The following is a 16,580-nucleotide window of genomic DNA, read 5'->3' on the forward strand; positions in this document are numbered from 1 at the left end:
CGCCGCCTGCGCGTCCTTGGGGGCCGCCCGGCGCCAGGGGGCGCTGCCGCGGGGGGGCGCTGCCGGAAGCGGCGCGCGCGCGCTCCGGCCGGAAGGCGGAAGCGGCGGAGCCGAGCCCGGTGCGGCGGAGGCGCGGCGGTTCCGGGTGATGGCGGCGGGCGGCAGCCTGAGCCGCTCCGAGCGGAAAGCGGCGGCGCGCGCCGAGATCCTGAAGCAAGAGGAGCAGCGGGACCGCCGGAGACAGGTACGGTACGACGCGGCCCGACCCGCTCCACCTCGCCGCTGCGGGCCGCCGTGACCACGCGTGTGCACCGGACAGGTATCCCGCATCTGGAGGAAGCCGCCGGCGGAGCGGAGCCCCGAGGAGTGCCAGGTGCTGAGTGAGAGCGAGGACATCGTCAGGGAGCTGGAGCGGCGCCGCAAGCGGCGCGAGCGGCTGCGGCGGCGGCAGGAGGAGGTGGGCGGCGGGGCCACGGCGGGAGCGGGGCAGCCGTGCCGGGGACGGCAGGGAGCGGGGCAGCCGTGCCGCGGACGGCAGGGAGCGGGGCAGCCGTGCCGCGGACGGCAGGGAGCGGCCCCGGCCGAGGAGAGGCGCGGCGGAGGCCGCCGGGCTGGCTGCCGCCGGGCTCTGCAGCCGCAGCAGGTGAACAACCGCTGTGCCCCGGGACCGGGAACGCGCCTGCCCTGCGGGCACTGCCGGTGTTTGTCTCCGGTCAGCCGTGCTCCAGGCGCGTGTGGCTGTGCGGACCGGTCTCCCGAGAGGCTGGGTCAGCAGCTTCGGCGAGTCTTTTGCCGTGATCCTCCCACGAACAGTGCCCATGTCCTTTTCGTCTGGAAATCACCGTTGATGTTGTGCTTGTGTTGCTTTTCCTGCTTGGCCCAAGCCCATCTTCAGACTCGTGGGGAGATCCCTGCTCTGTGTGCTCGGCGTGACCCTGCTGGGTGTGTTTTGCAGGTGTGTGATGAGCCCGAGGAGCTGAGCAGGAAGGTGGCAGAGCTGGCAGCGGCCGTGCGCAGCGCCAGGCACCTCGTCATCTACACGGGCGCTGGGATCAGCACGGTGCGTGGGGGCAGCGCCGCGCCCTGCAGGGCTGCTCCGGGCTGGGGCTGCCTCCCGACGGGTCCCTGCAGCTGCCAGGCTGCAGCCCAGGGTCCTTCCTGCTGCCCCCGAGATCCTGTGGCTCCAGGATTGCCTCTGACCATGCAGGAGGCACGGCCTGGGCAAGAGGACACTGCTCTGGCTTCACTCAAGTCTCTTGCATGACTTGGTGTAAAACCTCAGGCCAGTTAGCTCAGGAATGCTATAGGTGTACATGCCGAGACAGCTGGGGATTACTGGAATTTATAAACAGCAGTTGGAGAATTGTTTTGTTGCGGTAGCCTGGGGCAAAGCAGCAGTCTGGTTCTACCTCTTGTAATGTGTCATCTCCCCCTTTGTGTGAGCTCTGTCACTCCATTCTCTGCTGAAATGGAGCATGGCTCAGGGCAAGGGGCTGGGTGCTCATGTTCACTAGAGATGCTGAGTGTGACGGGCCAGAACTGGAGTCCAGGCAAAATAAGAAAAGGCTCAAGAATGGAGTTCTGTGTAGCGAAATGGGAAGTACCAGGGATGAAAAAGAGTTCTGGAGGGATTCCATAATCATAAAATTGGAGAAAGCTGACACTAGAAGTGCAAATGAGAGCTGAAATGTAGAAGAGAGAGAAAACAGATGAGGAGGTTTCCCTGTGTTCAGGGAACAGCTGTGCTGGAAAACTCAGGAGTGAATGAAAAAGCAGCCGTGGCTGGAGTTTGTGTTGGTTGGCTGTGCCTGGCTGTCCTGGGGTGGCTGTGTCTGTGCAGAGCTGTGACAGCCCCGCCCGTCAGGCCTGCTGTTCTCTCTGTGACAGGCGGCTTCGATCCCAGACTACAGAGGCCCCAATGGCATCTGGACACTGCTGCAGAAGGGCAGGAGCATCAGGTGAGGAGCCAAATTCCCAGCTCTGGGACAGAAAGCTGATACTGGAAGAGGTTAATGGCAATTCCAACTTTTTTTTTTTCCCTTGCTTCTTGTCAGGGCTGCAGACCTGAGTGAGGCAGAGCCCACACTCACTCATATGAGCATTGCCTGCCTGCACAAGCACAACCTGGTAAGGTATTTTTACCTCACCTCACTCATGTTCCTCTGCCTAAGAATGATAGACCCAGCAGGGAGTAGTCAGAGAATATTGCCTGACTGCATTTTTGGCTCAAGTGGCTGCATATCCATGTAGGAAAATGTGTCCAAGCCTTCCTCAGTCAGCTGCAGGCTCCAGCTCTGGCACGTTTTCCCTGGTGCCTTTTCTTTAACATGTTGTATTTGTCCCTGGTGAGGCTGGTCTGGGGAGCTGGTCACAAATCAGCCAGCCCTAGAAATGTTCATTTTAGCAGGAGGAGGTTTCCATTTAGCTTTCACAAAGGTCTGTTCACCACGCTCTTCCCCTGTGGGTCCTGCTCTGATGTACAGGCTGTTGGTGTGGTTTGGGACACGTGCATCACTGCTTGGAGGGATGCCTGTGTGGTTCGCAGGAGCTCAGTGTTGTGTTCCCTTCAAGGTGCAGCACGTGGTGTCTCAGAACTGTGACGGGCTGCACCTGCGGAGCGGGCTGCCCCGAGCTGCAATATCTGAGCTGCACGGGAACATGTACATAGAGGTGAGTGGCAAGAGCAGGAAAATTCAACATTAAATGGCCTCACAAAAAGCGAGTGTAAACTCTTGGTCTGCCACTAGCTCAGAAGGAATCAGTACAAGGGCTGGGCCTGTGTGTGGTCCCTGCCTTCAGACCATCAGGTTTGGGGTGAACTACTTAGGAAATGCCAAACCCAGCTCTGTAGCTCTTCCTCTGTACATACTGCAACCTCGTGCTTCTGACATCTCTTCCTCAGCCCTTCTCTGAAATCCCTCCTAGCATGTAGCCAAAGGCTGCCTGTGGCTGGTTTTTAAAAAAACCTTGAGGTTTTCCAAGTTAGCATCTGATCCCTGATGCTTCTGTCTACAACTTGTGTGTTGTCCTCAAAAATGCTTTTCTTCCAAGAGAAGAGGCTTGCTCCTGGCCTGCAGTAGGTGGGATGCTGATGATGCGATGGGGTTTCTGCTTTCGTCCTGCAACAGGTCTGCACTTCCTGCACACCCAACAGAGAGTACGTGCGAGTGTTTGATGTGACGGAGCGCACGGCCCTGCACAGGCACCACACGGGCAGGATGTGCCACAAGTGTGGGGCGCAGTTGAGAGATACAATCGTCCACTTTGGGGAGAAGGGGACATTGAGACAGCCCCTGAACTGGGAAGCAGCAACAGAAGCTGCAAGCAAAGCAGATGTGATTCTTTGTCTGGGTTCCAGCTTAAAGGTAACTTTAGAGACTCGGTGAAGATTGTTAGCAGCATTCCCTCTTGGTGATACACCTTGGTGCTGAGCAGTCTCCTCCCAAACAGACAACTGTAAACTCTGGTGTCAGGATTCGCCCAACATCTGTGATAGTCTCTCTTCCTCCCTCTTTCCCCTCCTGGTAATACATTCCTTTTCCTCTCGCTGATACGGTCCACGGCTGCGTGTGCCTGTGGCTGTGCTGATCCTCTGTGCTTTGTGGCAGGTTTTGAAAAAATACCCGCGGCTCTGGTGCATGAGCAAGCCCCCCACACGCCGGCCCAAGCTGTATATTGTGAACCTGCAGGTGAGATAAAGCCCTCGGCGCTGGGTTGGCCAGGTGTGAGCCGAGGGGCTGCGGATGTGCGGGGCCCGGGGCGGGAGCCGCCGCTGCCGCCGCGGGGAGCTGCCTGCAGCCGGCTCTGCTCTCGCTCGCAGTGGACCCCGAAGGACGACCTGGCCGCCCTGAAGCTGCACGGCCGCTGCGACGACGTGATGCGGCTGCTGATGGCGGAGCTGGGGCTGGAAATCCCGCGCTACGACCGGTGAGCGGCGCGGGCCGTGCGCGGCGGGAGCCCCGGCCCGGGGCCGCCCGCAGCGCCCACCGCCGCCCTCTCCTTCCTTCCGCAGGGCGCGGGACCCGATCTTCGCGCTGGCCGAGCCGCTGCGCCCCGGGGAGGAGGGCACGCACTCGCGGAAACCCGTGGCGCCGCCCCGGGAGCGGGAGGAGCCCCGGGAGCAGGAGCAGCCCCGGGAGCGGGCGGAGGCGGCGGTCGGGCGGCCCGGGGGGTGGCTCGGCCGCGGCTGCGCCAAGGGCGCCCGGCGCAGGAAGAGCCGCTGAGCGCGGGGCGGGGCGGGCGCCGCCGGTGACAGCGCGGCCATGCTGCGCAACGGGGCGGCGGGCGGCGGCGGGGCCGCGGCGGGCGGCGGCGGCCACCGACCCGTGCGCGTCTGGTGCGATGGATGGTGAGTGGGGCGGGCGCGGGGCCGGGTGATGTCGTGGCGCCGCAGAAATAAACCGTGTTGGCTACGCCGGTGCCTCCGCCTCCTCTGTCACCGCGGCGGGACGGGCCGGGCCCGCGGCTCGGCGGCGCTCTCCGCGTTGAGCCGCCTCGGGGCGCCGGGCGACCGGCGGCCGACGGGGCTGGGAGCGCCCTTGGGCTCGGCCGCTTAACGGGCGTCGGTGCGGCCGGTCCGTTCCCCCGGGCTGCGGCCGGCGCCTGCCGGGCAGGTGCGCGGAGGGACCGGCCCCTGAAGCACCGGGGCCCCGGTGACCGGGCCGTACCGGCACAGCCCTGCCCGGCAGCAGAGACCTTCAGCCCCGCAGCCTGGGGCGGGTCGCCCGCAGGTTGGCGGGGAGCGCGTCCCGGGGTGCCCGGGCTGACCCGGCCCTTCTCTTTGCAGCTATGACATGGTGCACTATGGCCACTCGAACCAGCTGCGCCAGGCACGGGCCATGGGCGATTACCTGATCGTTGGGGTCCACACGGATGGTAAGAGGCTTTACCAGGATTCATCTCCTGCAGCCCCTCAGATTGCCCAGCAGCATTCGCCCCAGGAGAACCCAGAGTTCTTTATAGGGTCAGGCTTCATCCTACATCTGCTCCAGGATCAGTAGCCTCCAAGAGAAAGATGGCCCTTCTCTGGGAGTGGAGTTAGCCCTGTCACACTTTTGGACTGAGGGTTAGGTGGGTCAGATCTTGCAGGCTCCGAGGGTTAATCTGCCTTCTGTGCTATAAGAACAGTTGAAACGGCTGAAAAGCAGTCTGCTTTTGCTGGTAGGAGGTGCAGAATTTACATTTCAAAACAAGTTACCTCGTGGAGAAAACTCATTTCAAGGCCATCTGGAAGTTAAGTGTCAGAAACAAGTTCTGGCACGTGAAGATGTATTTTAAATGGGTTTATGGATGCAGAATTTCCACTGTGAACCAGGTGTAGTATTAAGTTACTGTTTAAGAGGGAAATTTCTCCTAGAGGGAGGCTGGGGGGCCCAGCTCATCCCCTCAGGAAGAAGTATCTGGATACATGGAAGTACTGAGACCTTTTGCCCTCTGAGTGAATTCCAGGGCCCTTGTTAAATGTTTAGGAAATGCAACGAAATCAAAATATTTTCTGATTTATCTGGGGGCTTCCTTTGCTTCCACAGACTGATCCAAATCTGAGGATAAGCCTGCAGTGAAGTTCACCTGCCCAGGAAAAGAGAGGGGCAGTGACTGAGGGTCACTGTAGCTGCAGGACATGCTCCTAACTGGAATTTTGTTTCCCCCCCAGAGGAGATTTCCAAGCACAAGGGTCCCCCCGTCTTTACACAGGAGGAGAGGTACAAAATGGTGCAGGCCATCAAGTGGGTGGATGAGATTGCTCCTGGAGCTCCTTATGTCACCACGCTGGAAACCCTGGACAAGTACAGCTGTGACTTCTGCGTGCACGGGGGTGAGTGGTGATGGGGCAGTGGCTGTGCCAACGTGGGCCCTTGGGGGCTCCAGGTGTGCTCCAGGTGCCCTCTGCCAACCAGCAGGGTCAGGGCTTCCTGCTGCCTGCAGAGCTCTGCCTTCTCAACGCCTGCACTGGGCAGCACAGCTGCTTCTGGTCTTGTGGTGTGGAGAAACATCAGTGTGCTCAGCATCTCGAGAGTGCCAGGGCCCTCGGTTTTAACTTACAAAGGTGAAATGTGTCATTTAAAATTATCCCGAGGTTGCCCTTAACACCGGCAGAAATTTGTGCAAAGGGGAAAGCCATTTACAAAACTTAACTGTGAAAAACACAATTGGAAAGGAAAGCATGCAGAAATACAACTATGTTTATTTCTACTTATCCTGGGACAAGGTTAGATCTGAAAAGCTTCTCTCTTTATCCAGCTGATAAGCTGTTCAGTGGCTCAGCTGACTGCATGGCCAGAGACCTAGTTCTTAGTGTGAACACTTTTTGGTGTACTGTTGCTAAAGAGAACCAGTGTTCTGAGGAAATGTTCTTGCTCTGGGACTCTGTCCCTTCTTGGGCTGCTGCCAATGCTCATTAAGCCTCAGCCCTTCTTCCCTGCCCCTCTGAAGCAATTTTGTTACTTTGACCAGGAGTAGTCTTTGCACTCCCTCGGTGTATCTCTCATCTGATCCCAGCCACCTGCTGTTGATAAGCCAAGTGTTTCACAAAGTGTAAATAAATCCTTAATCTTTAGAAGATAAATATTCTTTTTTCACGTGGATGGAGTGGTTATCAAATTCCTCATTAACTTCATTGCCTGCCTGAATGTGTTAGGTGTACGTGATCCTCACAGGGGTGCTGAGGGGTTATGGCAGCAGAGGAGCCTCGTGGCCCCTGCTGCAGCTGCTTGCATTTGTCCCCTCTGCCACTTGCTGGCCTGTTGCAATCATCCCGTGCTTCTCCTGAGCAACACCCTGCACCGGCAGCTTTGCCAGGTTGTGTTTGTGCAAAAGCTGAATTTGGCAATAGCTGAGCTTACCCAGAGGGTGACAGCAGCCCTGCAGAGTGTGCCTCTCTGGCGTGCCAGGCTGTCCTGCAGCGTGTGCCCTCCTGTGCCTGTGCTCTGAGGGGAGGCTGGGGGGTTTGGGGGGAACTGAGCAGCACTGAGGCACCCCACTGTGTAGGCACGCTCAGGGCTGCCCTCGGGCTGTTTTGGCCAAGGGAAACCAGCTTAGCTTTTGCTTGTGAAGGCTTTGCACCATCACCAAAAGTATGAGAGGTGTTTCTGCAGGGGGAGTTGGGAGCTGTGTGCCAGAGGTGAACCAGAATGGCCTCTGCAGAAGGGTCCTGGATGTGGGAGTGCAGCCCCTGAGAGGAAGAACTTTCCACTGGATTAACTGTTTCACTGACTGAAAAATTGTAACATGAGCCAAGGGTTAAAACCAGTCCCAGAAGAGCTAAAAGGTTCATTTTTAAAGCTTGTTTATTGTCACTCAGACAATAATCAGCAGTGCCTGCTGAGGCAGGGCACCCAGCAGTGCACCAGATGGGTAATGGTGTTAATGTCCAGGAATTTCCTTGTCTCCACAGACACAGGAGTCTTAAAAACCCCCGACATCTTTGTGGGGCACAGGACACGTCCCCTGTGGATGCACAGGGATTTGGATTGCAGAGTTGTGGGTGTGTGGGACCTGCACAGCTGCTGCTTTTGTGCAGGAGAGCTTGGGTGCAGCTCTGAGGCTTTTCTCTCTCTGCAGATGACATCACCTTAACTATCGATGGCAAGGACACCTATGAGGAAGTAAAGACAGCAGGGCGATACAGGTAACCTCTTGCTTACCTGTTTATCTTGTTTTGGGCAGAGTTTCTGGGTTAGGGTTAGACTTTGTGCCTTGAAGGGAAGTCACATGAAACATACCATTCTTGGGTCACACCTGAATTTGGCTGTATGCGTGCCAGAGCTTCAATTGCTGCCGGCATTTTGGCTCCAGGGGAGTGGGGCAGGCATTCCTGCCCAGTGGGGCTGTCTGGTTCCTGGCAGAGGCTGGTTCTGGTTTCAAAGCCTCACCGAGAGCTGGCTCTGGTGGGAAGCCTGGGTGAGGGAAGCGTTCACACGAGCAGTGGCTGTGGCGCGAGGCCGATGCAGAGGCTCTGCAAATAAATGCTGTTCTTGAGAAGGAAGGCTAAGGAGGAGAGCCCCGGTTTGTGTTTATCAGGTGTCACAGGTGCCCTGTGGCAGTGGTGGGAGGACAGAGCCTTTGCTCCTGTGCCTTCTGCCTCATCCTTTGCTTGTGTCCCGCAGGGAATGCAAACGCACCCAGGGCGTGTCCACCACTGACCTCGTTGGCCGCATGCTGCTCATGACCAAGGCCCACCACAGCAACATAGTGAGTCAGGGGGCTCTGGGGGAGGGGGAGCACGGGGCACGGACAGCTCTGCCCCTCTGCTGCCCCGCACCGAGCTCCTGGGCCCGGCTCCCGGCTGTGTGGAGAACGGGCAGCGGCAGCAGAACAACCTGCTGGTGTTTGCTTCAGCGTCTCTGAGATCGCACTGTCATGGGACAGACTGCGGTGCCTCGTGATCAGTGGGGGCCTCGGGAGCGTTAGGGGAGCTGCAGGCAAGCCCATGACTCCTCCCAGGGTGAAACAACACAGTGCAGGCACGTTGATCTGTCAGCCAGGTGCTGCCAGAGTTGGAAACTCCTCTCCCTTCCCACTGAGCTTCACGCTTCTGCCTTCTGTTGTCTCTAATCTAATCAGACCTTTCTTGAGTCTCCTCAGCTCACTCTCTGGCTGGGAGCTAACCTAACCAGGGAAAAGTAAAGTCAGTGGTTTTATGTCAGGTAATGACTTGAATTTACTGAGTAATGAAGGAATCTGTGAATAGAATCACCTGGATAACTGCAGAAACAAGTGACCCAGAGGCGAATGGAGGGACAGAGGGAGATGTTTTGGTGTGCTGAGCTGTTAAATTGGCTTAGCTGTAGCACAGGAGTTGACACTGAGATCTACCCAGTGCTGTTGCCTGCTGCAGATACCTGAACCTACCTCTTGTGAGGGTCTTTGGCAGGAAAAGGGATGCTGTCCTGTCAGGGGCTTGCTGGGCTGAGGGAGGATGCAGCTGTGCAGCACTCTTGGGGCTGCAAGTTGGGCAAGAGCCACCTTTGCTGGTGGTGCCAAGCCGGGATCAGATAAGGACACATTTCCTCTGACTCATGCTGGGACAGGACTCTGGTTTAGGTATTAACCAGTTTGGCAGCATTCAGTGCCCGGATCCCTGGTGTGCGTTTTGAGCCTGGCCTTCCCAGCACTTCCCACACACAAGCATATCTTGGTTGGATGAGCTGTGCAAGTGCTTAAACATTTTGACTCTTTATCTCCCTTCAGGATGAGGACCTAGACTATCGGAAGCACACTGACAACTTTGGGAAGGTAATGTGAGTTCTGGTCGTGGACGTCTGGTTGTTGTCCTGCCTGAGAAGGATTCCCAGTGTGCTTTCTGGCCTGTTGCAGGCTTGTTTGTCCTCCCACATGTAGCAGTAATGTCTCAGTGAACGTCTGCTGTCCCCACATGGCAGTGCCTGCAGTGGGTGTGATGGGCAGGTGTGGCACAGGGCAGCATGAGCTGTCCTTCAGTGGGACCACAGGGCTGCTGTGCCCTCTGAGCCTGGGCTGGGCTCCTTCCTTGCTTGTAAATTCCTTCCTGCCACTTCCCAAGTGCCTGTGGTTCCAGCCTGGGACAGCCTCTGTGGGTGCTCCTCTCAGTGCTTGTGTTGTTTTGCAGGTGCTGTGTTAGGTCTGGGAGGTGTGGACATGGCAGGTGTGTGGCCACCCTGCTGCAGAGCTTGAGGGCAGCGCAGCCCTCTCGGTGCTCCAGCTGCCAGCTCCAGCCTGAGGCTCACACTGCCCCTAAAGAGCCAGCCCTGTTTATTTCCAGCTGGACTGTCCCTGCTGAATGAGCTGCACCAGCAGCTTGAGCAAGTCTTTTTTTACTCACAGGGGGTTTGCTGACCTGTCTGAATCTTCCTTAGTTCCCCACTATTTTGGGGGTTTTGAGAAGGTGTTTTGGGGCATATTGCTCTAGCATGGCTGTTTCCTGGGGCTTGGATCTGGGTAGGATGGATCAGGGCTGGGTACCCTACGTGACCCTGACAGCTGAGCTGTCTGCGTGCTGCCCTTTGTAGGGCCTGCTCTGGCCTCAGCTGCAGCGTGTATGTCCTGCCAAGTCCGGTGGAGCAGCTTTGGGTGGCAGAGCAGGAGCAGGTGACTTGTGGCTGTTTGCACAGCTGCCACGTGGTGGGGACCGAGCTCTGTCCCAGAGCTGAGGGGCCAGACAGGTGCCCTGGGGCTTGGCAGAGCAGAGGTTGGAAGGTGTCGTCTCCTGAGCATGTCTTGCTTCTCATGGAAATTCAGACCTGCCCTGTTGTCTTCCTCCTTCCTGAGCTTTCCTCTTGGCATCTCCTGAGCTGTCTGCTGAGGTGATGATTTAGACAGGGCACAAAGGGCTTTTGCGAAATTATCTAAACACTCGATGCCAGGAATGTAGAAAGTCCAAGGTGCTGGGAGTTGTTACAGTTGCCAGCAAATTCAGATGAGCAGATTGCCCAGCACTGTGCTCTGTGTTGTCCAAACCCCCTCCAGAGCCTGAAAAGAAGCTGTGTCTGGTGTATGTTTCCACAGGGCCCCAAAGGTCACAGTCCCTGGACTGGTGTCTCGCAGTTCCTGCAGACATCCCAGAAGATCATCCAGTTTGCCTCGGGGAAGGAGCCACAGCCAGGAGACACCATCATCTACGTGGCCGGAGCCTTCGACCTGTTCCGTATCCTTGGCTCTCTTGGGTTGCACCACTGGTCTTTGTCTGATGTTCTCATTTTGGGAGGCACCACACTGCATATTTGCCTCTTTTTTTTTTTCCCTTTCTGTAGCTGCACGTGAGGGAGGAGTCAGGAGTGAGTTCTTCCTGGCAGTTTCTTAGTCACAGGATGCTGAGAAAGAAGCTATAGCCCCCATGTGGAGCAATCTGTGGGCTGTTGGATTTCAGGAAGGCAGATGGGTACTCTCCACACTCTAATGATTGTGGTGAAGACTGGCTGCCACAGCACCTGGAGCTGACACGCTGTTCCTGGGGCAGGCTTTGAGGCTTGGTGCCGGAACATCTGGGACAAGTAGAAATTCTGGATAGAGGCAAAGCTGAGTCCATGTAAGGGGGAGCTGAAAAAGTCTCTGGCTTTTGCCCAGAGCCAGTGGAACCTGAGGAGGGAGGCAGCAGCTGTTCTTGGAAATAGGCAATAAGTAGTGCAAGAATAAAATCCTAGGGATTCCTGTCTCCCACTGTTGTTTTTGAGTGACTCTATTTCTGTCTTCTTTCCTCTATTTTCCATGTGAGCTTCAGTTCCTTAAACAGATCTGCAGATGTTGGTCACGTGGATTTCCTGGAGAAGGTTCACCAGCTGGCAGAGAAGCCCTACATCATTGCTGGGCTGCATTTCGATCAGGTCTGTGTGGAACCTGTCCCAGGGCAGAGCAGCTGGGGCCTGTTCTCTGAACCAGGCAGGCTGTGCTCCCAGAGACAGGACAGGGATGTCATTTTGGGAGAGAGCAGGAGGGAAGGGAGTTGCTCTGTCCCCCCTCTGACTTGCCTGGTGCTTTGCCCTAGGAGGTGAATCGCTACAAAGGGAAGAACTATCCCATCATGAACATCCACGAGAGAACCCTCAGTGTCCTGGCCTGCAGGGTGAGTGGTGTCTCTGCACTCTGAGAACTGCCCAGAGCCTCGTGGGGCCACCTGTGCTCAGTGACCCTGCATGAGCTCCTTGGTGTGCCCTGAGAGAACAGACAAGATGAATCACTTGAGGCTGCCACAGGTGCTGCTCCTCTTGGGAGGCTCTGCTGGGCTCTTTTGCCATCCTGGCTGATCCCAGCTGGTGCCCCATCCAGCTGCTCTGCTGGCAGTGACTGAGCTGGATGCCACGGAGGGAGCTGTGTGGTCAGATGTGCCACTAGAAAACTCTGCTCCCTGCAGCAGGGGAGAAAATGCTAGGACAAAATCGTGGGGAGCCCCAGAAATGTGTGCCTGGAGCAATTAACTTTTGGATTTGCTCTATAGGCACAAAAAAGACATCCTGTAGAGGAAGAAAAAGCTGTTGTGTGACAAGCAGTTGCTGCTGAACCCACTTCTCTGTTCCCTTATTTGAACTTCTGACTCTGTAGCCAGATGACCTGCTCAGGTCTCTTTAAGAAGCAGCTGCCTTCTGGCTTGGGATTGGGTTTTGGGTTTTTGTTTGTTGGTTTTTTTTTCAAATCTGGACTCTACCTGGTTCCTTTTTCAGTATGTCTCAGAGGTGGTGATTGGAGCTCCCTATGCTGTCACTGCTGATCTGTTGGATCACTTCAGGGTGAGTCCTTGCACACGGATGGACATGAAGGTGTGTGTGGGGAGCTGAAGTGGTGCAGGACAGCACAGGGGTGCAGGGAGGGACTGTCCTGCTCAGACTGGGACTGCCAGGCTGTGCAGGAGGGTGGCTTTGCTGGTCTCCAGGCTGTGCTCAGTGGGAGTAGTGGCAGGAAATATCCCTGTCATCTTTTGGATCTTGTCAGTGACTTTTGTGTCCTCCTTCAGGTAGCACTTGTTTGTCATGGGATGACTGAGGTGGTGCCGGACAAGGACGGTTCTGATCCATATGAGGTAAAGTTCCAGTTGCTCTGTCAGCATTTGACAGCCAGAGCCTGGCTCTGGTTGTGTTCCTGGTCTGAGAAGGTGTACTGCAGAGGAGGCTTTGGCAGCTTTTCATCCACCCCTGAGGGCAGCTAGGTGGAGCACTCAGTAAACCATTCCCAGCAGCTCCAGTCTCCCAAGCACTGTTCTGCTCTGCCTGTCTCTGATGCCTTCATGGCAGAGTGAGAAATCCTGTGTGCTTTGCTCTCTGTCCTGGGCAGCCCCTGTGTACGTGGAGCTTTGCTTGCGAGTGTTTGCTGTGCCTCCGAGGAGATCGCTGTGCATCCTGCCTGCCACCCTGCCACGGCTCAGCTCAGCTGCACACCCAGCTCCCACGTGTTTTCACAGCCCTGTCTGTGTCTGTTTGCAGGAACCAAAGCAACGTGGCATTTTCCAGCTGGTGGACAGTGGCAGCAATCTCACCACAGATCTAATTGTGCAAAGAATCATCAAGAACAGGTTGGATTTCTTTGTCTCCCGGTTCTGTCACGTACTGTTCCATCCAGAGTGTCTGGGGACTGATGGATGGGACCAGACAGGGAGATAAGGTGTTTTCTGAAGGCATAGAGAAGCAAACTTGGCTTCCTCTTTCATGGCTTGGGCAGGCTGTAAATGTGATTGTACCAATCTGAACAGGGAGAGGAACAGCTGATCTCTCTGTGTCAGAACGTGCTGCACTGCACATTTATTGGTTTTTCTCCTTTGATGATAAATTTTCTTTGCTGTATCCCAGGGAAAGAGCATGTGGCTTCTTTCAGAGCTTTGGTTTTTTAGGCCTGAGTCCTTCACTTTCAGCACCTCGGCTCACATCAGTGCTAAATTTGATTTTGGTGTTACAACACCCAGGACAGCCCAAGAATGGAATAGCAGCTTCTTCCACAGAGGGAGAAAGAAGTTGTGTGTGACCAGTGTGGGGAGTGCAGGACTGCAGAGTGCTGGCAACAGCCATGGGAAGCTCTGGGAGAGGCTCTGGGGAGTTTCTGAAGTGCTCTCAGAACCGAGCAGCACAGAAGGCAATGCTCCCCTGCTCCAGGTGCTTTTGTCTACAAGCAGTATGGGTGAATGAGAATCTTAGGGCATTGTGTGATATTTGCAGGCTGGAGTTTGAAGCTCGCAACCAGAAGAAAGAAGCAAAAGAGCTGGCTGTGCTGGAGGCCATGAGAAGGCTGGAGGAGGAGAAGCACTAGGCTGCAGAGCGGGCATGTGAGAGCCACAGAGTGCTGCAGCTTCAGCCTCTGGGAGAGCAGCTGCTCTTCAGGAAAGGACCCCTGAAGGGGGGCAGCCCTGCTGGCACGCAGGATGTGCTGTCCTACCCTCTGCTGTCCTAGCTCCTCCTGCACTAATTATGCAGACATAACGAGTTGGGATTCCGTTGCCTAGTTTTATCTCCGTTAATCAGTCCCTGTCCCTTTTCCCAGGAGGAGATTTGACAAAACAAAAAGGTTTTAATTATAACTAATGTTTTAACATGTTGATGTGCTTTTACCTTCTGCCATTTCTGGCTCTTAGTAGGAGGGGAGTGGAGGAGCTGCCTGTGCCCCCCTGCCCTGCCAGCCCCTGCTGTCCTGCCTGGGCTCTGCAGTCCAGAGCAGCCCCTGGGCAGGGCTTGGGTGGCTGCACAGGCACCGAGAGCAGCCTCGGGGACAGGACGGGGCTCCTGGGGTTCCTCCTGCAGCTCTTGCTCAGGAACCAGGGGCTGGCTGCCAGAGGTGGTGCTGGGCTCTGGGGTTCACTGTGCTGCCTCTTCTCAGCTCCTGCCCCTGCCCACACCCAAAGCTACCCTGGGCTGAGCTGGATAAAGGCAAATCCTTTGCTGCAGGGGGCAGGTGGTGCTGGCTCCAGGCATTTCTCCACACAAGGCACAGGGATCCTGGGGCCCTTCCCCAAAGGCTCTCCCTTTGCAAGGCAGCAGGACCCGATGCCGTGTGTGGACTGTGCTCGGAGCCCGCCGAGTGCTGATGGATTACCTGAGGGCAGGACCTGGCCAGGTGAAGGCTTAGGGTTGTTTTCTGATGGCTGACATGCAGCGTGCCTGCCTCTAAGGGGAGGTGCAGGCTGCGAGAATGGGTCCTGAGCTGTGAGCCCCTTTTGCCTCTTACATTCCAGGATACGGTGGTGGGTATCCTGATCAGCTCACTGCACTGTGCCAGACGGTCCTTCCAGGCTGTGTCTGGTGTCCTCTCTCTTGTAAACTTTTGTTGCTGATCATTAATAAAATGTTGAAGAGTTGTGCGTTGGTCTTTTTGGGGCTGGAGCCCAGGTAGCAGAAGGGTGGGAACTGGGCACACATGCACTGAGAGGGAGCCCCACACTCACTGCATCCCTGCAGTTCCGTGGCACAAGGGCTGCTCAGGCCCAGGGCAGCCACCACTCACCCCGGCTGGCCCTTCCTGGGCTCTGGCTGGCACAGCAGGGCAGGTCTGTGTGTGTCAGAGCTGCAGGCGGGGGCACTGGTGGCACTCCCTGGCTCTGTTGCTAATGGGCATGGCAGCCCCGGCACCAGCACTGGCATGGCACTGCAGCCAGGCTGGGTGCTGAGCTCTGGACTCCCCTGTGGGGAGGTGGTGACCCAGGGGTGCCCCTGCCAGGGAGCAGCTGCCAGCCCACTGTCCCCAGCCTGTCCTGCTGCCAGAGCTGCCCCAGGGCTGGGCAGAGGCTGTGCCAGGCCCCCTGCAGCACAAGGGGCAGCAGGGCCTTTGGGGGCACATAGGGACAGAAGCCCCATGCCTGCAGCCACCCTGCACAGCCCTTTGTCCCTGCTGGCCCTGCACTGTGCCCTGCAGCTCCTGCCTCACGCCCAAGGGATTTGGCTCTGCTGGGTACCTGAGCAGCCTCAGCACCACAGGAGGGACTGGAGGGCTCAGCAGCCCAGAGCTCCCAGGTCTGAGTGGGTTCCCCCCTCCCCAGCAAGGATGGACAAGACAGAGCCAGCCCAAGCACATTTTTATTATCGCCCCAGAGCCACCAGCCCTGCTCAGGCAGCCGCACACTCCACGGGATCCAGGGACAGAGTCGGGCCTGCCTTGCACCGGAGAGCTCCGGGCAGCTCCACGGCCACAGCTCACACACGGCACCTGCGGGAGCACCGGCACACCGGGTGGGAGGGGGCTGCAGAGAGGGGCAGCCCCAGCCCGCGCCCTGCTCCGCCGCTCGCTGCAGAGCACGGCGGGGCTGAGGGGCCTCCGGAACCCGCGGAGGGAGCACGAACCGCGCCCCGGGGGAGTGGGCCGAGCTGGGCAGCAGCGCAGCGAGGTCGGGTTCGGCAGAGCCGCCGGTGTCGGAGCTGGCGAGCGGCACCGGTCGGAGAGCGGCCCCGAGGTCCTGCCCACCGGGCAGCGGCGGGGCCGGGCCGTCCGCAGGAACGGGGCTCGGCGGGGCGGCGCAGCGCGAGCAGCGCGCACGGTGCCGGGGCGGCAGCAGCACCCGGGCGGGGGTCCGTCCTCGCCCGCCCCGCCGCAGCGGCGCCGCTCGGCTTTCCGGGGCGGCGGAGCCACTGCCCGGCCCCGCTCCGAGCACCGACCCCGAGCGCGGGACACCGGACACAGACACGGGCACGCGACTGGCGTCGCACATTTATTGGGCGGGCCCGGGCCGGCCGGGGGCGGGTCACGGCCCGTGCCCGGTGCCCGGTGCCGCCCTTACTCGCGGAACTTCCACTCCTGGCGGCACATGGGGCAGTGCTGCTGCACCTGCTGCGAGTTCAGCCACTTGAGGATGCAGTGCATGTGGAAGCAGTGCGAACACTGCCCCCACACCAACGGGCAGTCGTCTCCAGGAACCTTACCTGCGGCACGGACACACCGTCAGCCCCGCCCGGCGCGCAGCGCCCGGTGTCGGTGCCGGTCCCGCACTCACAGTCGGGGCAGCAGCCGTTGAAGGCCATCCGACAGATGCCGCAGTTCTCGTCGTTCGCCACCCACAGCCAGGACGCGACTCCGTGCCAGCTCCGCACGCGCACCCGCATGTCGCGCTCCCGGCCCCGGCCCCGGCCCCGCCGGAAGTGCCGTCCGCCCCACAGAGCTCCGCGTGCCCGCCGCCCCGCGCCGCAGCCCCGCCTCTTCCG

The 16,580-nt window shown here is 58.1% G+C and overlaps 3 protein-coding genes across 5 annotated transcripts; 2 read left to right on the forward strand and 1 right to left on the reverse strand.

Annotated features, from left to right (window-relative positions):
* Positions 1-120: 120 nt before the first annotated feature.
* Positions 121-4,223, forward strand: SIRT7 (sirtuin 7; the record flags this gene model as incomplete). Its single annotated transcript, XM_084218250.1, has 10 exons — positions 121-244; positions 320-457; positions 956-1,060; positions 1,888-1,958; positions 2,055-2,127; positions 2,572-2,670; positions 3,129-3,365; positions 3,609-3,689; positions 3,821-3,927; positions 4,013-4,223. Exons 1-10 carry the CDS (start codon positions 149-151, stop codon positions 4,221-4,223), a joined length of 1,218 nt encoding a protein of 405 aa, XP_084074376.1. The 5' UTR covers positions 121-148.
* Positions 4,210-14,738, forward strand: PCYT2 (phosphate cytidylyltransferase 2, ethanolamine). 2 transcript variants are annotated; one of them, XM_084218251.1, is made up of 13 exons: positions 4,210-4,348; positions 4,787-4,875; positions 5,654-5,815; positions 7,561-7,627; positions 8,106-8,190; positions 9,190-9,234; positions 10,483-10,621; positions 11,215-11,297; positions 11,459-11,536; positions 12,132-12,197; positions 12,422-12,487; positions 12,888-12,976; positions 13,614-14,738. In XM_084218251.1, exons 1-13 carry the CDS (start codon positions 4,263-4,265, stop codon positions 13,702-13,704), a joined length of 1,146 nt encoding a protein of 381 aa, XP_084074377.1. In that variant the 5' UTR covers positions 4,210-4,262; the 3' UTR covers positions 13,705-14,738. The 2 variants fall into 2 exon arrangements, with proteins under 2 accessions (XP_084074377.1, XP_084074378.1); XM_084218252.1 differs by lacking the exon at positions 9,190-9,234.
* A 1,343-nt stretch (positions 14,739-16,081) lies between these two features.
* Positions 16,082-16,567, reverse strand: ANAPC11 (anaphase promoting complex subunit 11). Of its 2 annotated transcripts, none has more exons than XM_084218422.1 (2): positions 16,302-16,567; positions 16,082-16,209 (listed from the first exon to the last, which is right to left on the reverse strand). In XM_084218422.1, exons 1-2 carry the CDS (start codon positions 16,479-16,481, stop codon positions 16,156-16,158), a joined length of 234 nt encoding a protein of 77 aa, XP_084074548.1. In that variant the 5' UTR covers positions 16,482-16,567; the 3' UTR covers positions 16,082-16,155. The 2 variants fall into 2 exon arrangements, with proteins under 2 accessions (XP_084074548.1, XP_084074547.1); XM_084218421.1 differs by having other exon boundaries at positions 16,110-16,301; positions 16,373-16,567.
* Between the last annotated feature and the right edge of the window lie 13 nt (positions 16,568-16,580).

Source organism: Fringilla coelebs (assembly GCF_963513975.1).
Source record: "Fringilla coelebs genome assembly, chromosome: 19".
In the NCBI taxonomy this organism is placed as follows: Eukaryota; Metazoa; Chordata; class Aves; order Passeriformes; family Fringillidae; genus Fringilla; species Fringilla coelebs.

Bases quoted from the DNA above. Each gene is read 5' to 3' on its own strand.
- ANAPC11 (XM_084218421.1), bottom strand. From the start codon at position 16,481: ATGCGGGTGCGCGTGCGGAGCTGGCACGGAGTCGCGTCCTGGCTGTGG. The intron at 16,302-16,372 runs GTGAGTGCGGGA...TCCGTGCCGCAG, and splicing joins CAACGGCTGCTGCCCCGACT to GTAAGGTTCCTGGAGACGAC.
- PCYT2 (XM_084218251.1), top strand. From the start codon at position 4,263: ATGCTGCGCAACGGGGCGGCGGGCGGCGGCGGGGCCGCGGCGGGCGGC. The intron at 4,349-4,786 runs GTGAGTGGGGCG...TTCTCTTTGCAG, and splicing joins CGCGTCTGGTGCGATGGATG to CTATGACATGGTGCACTATG. The intron at 10,622-11,214 runs GTATCCTTGGCT...ACAGATCTGCAG, and splicing joins CGGAGCCTTCGACCTGTTCC to ATGTTGGTCACGTGGATTTC.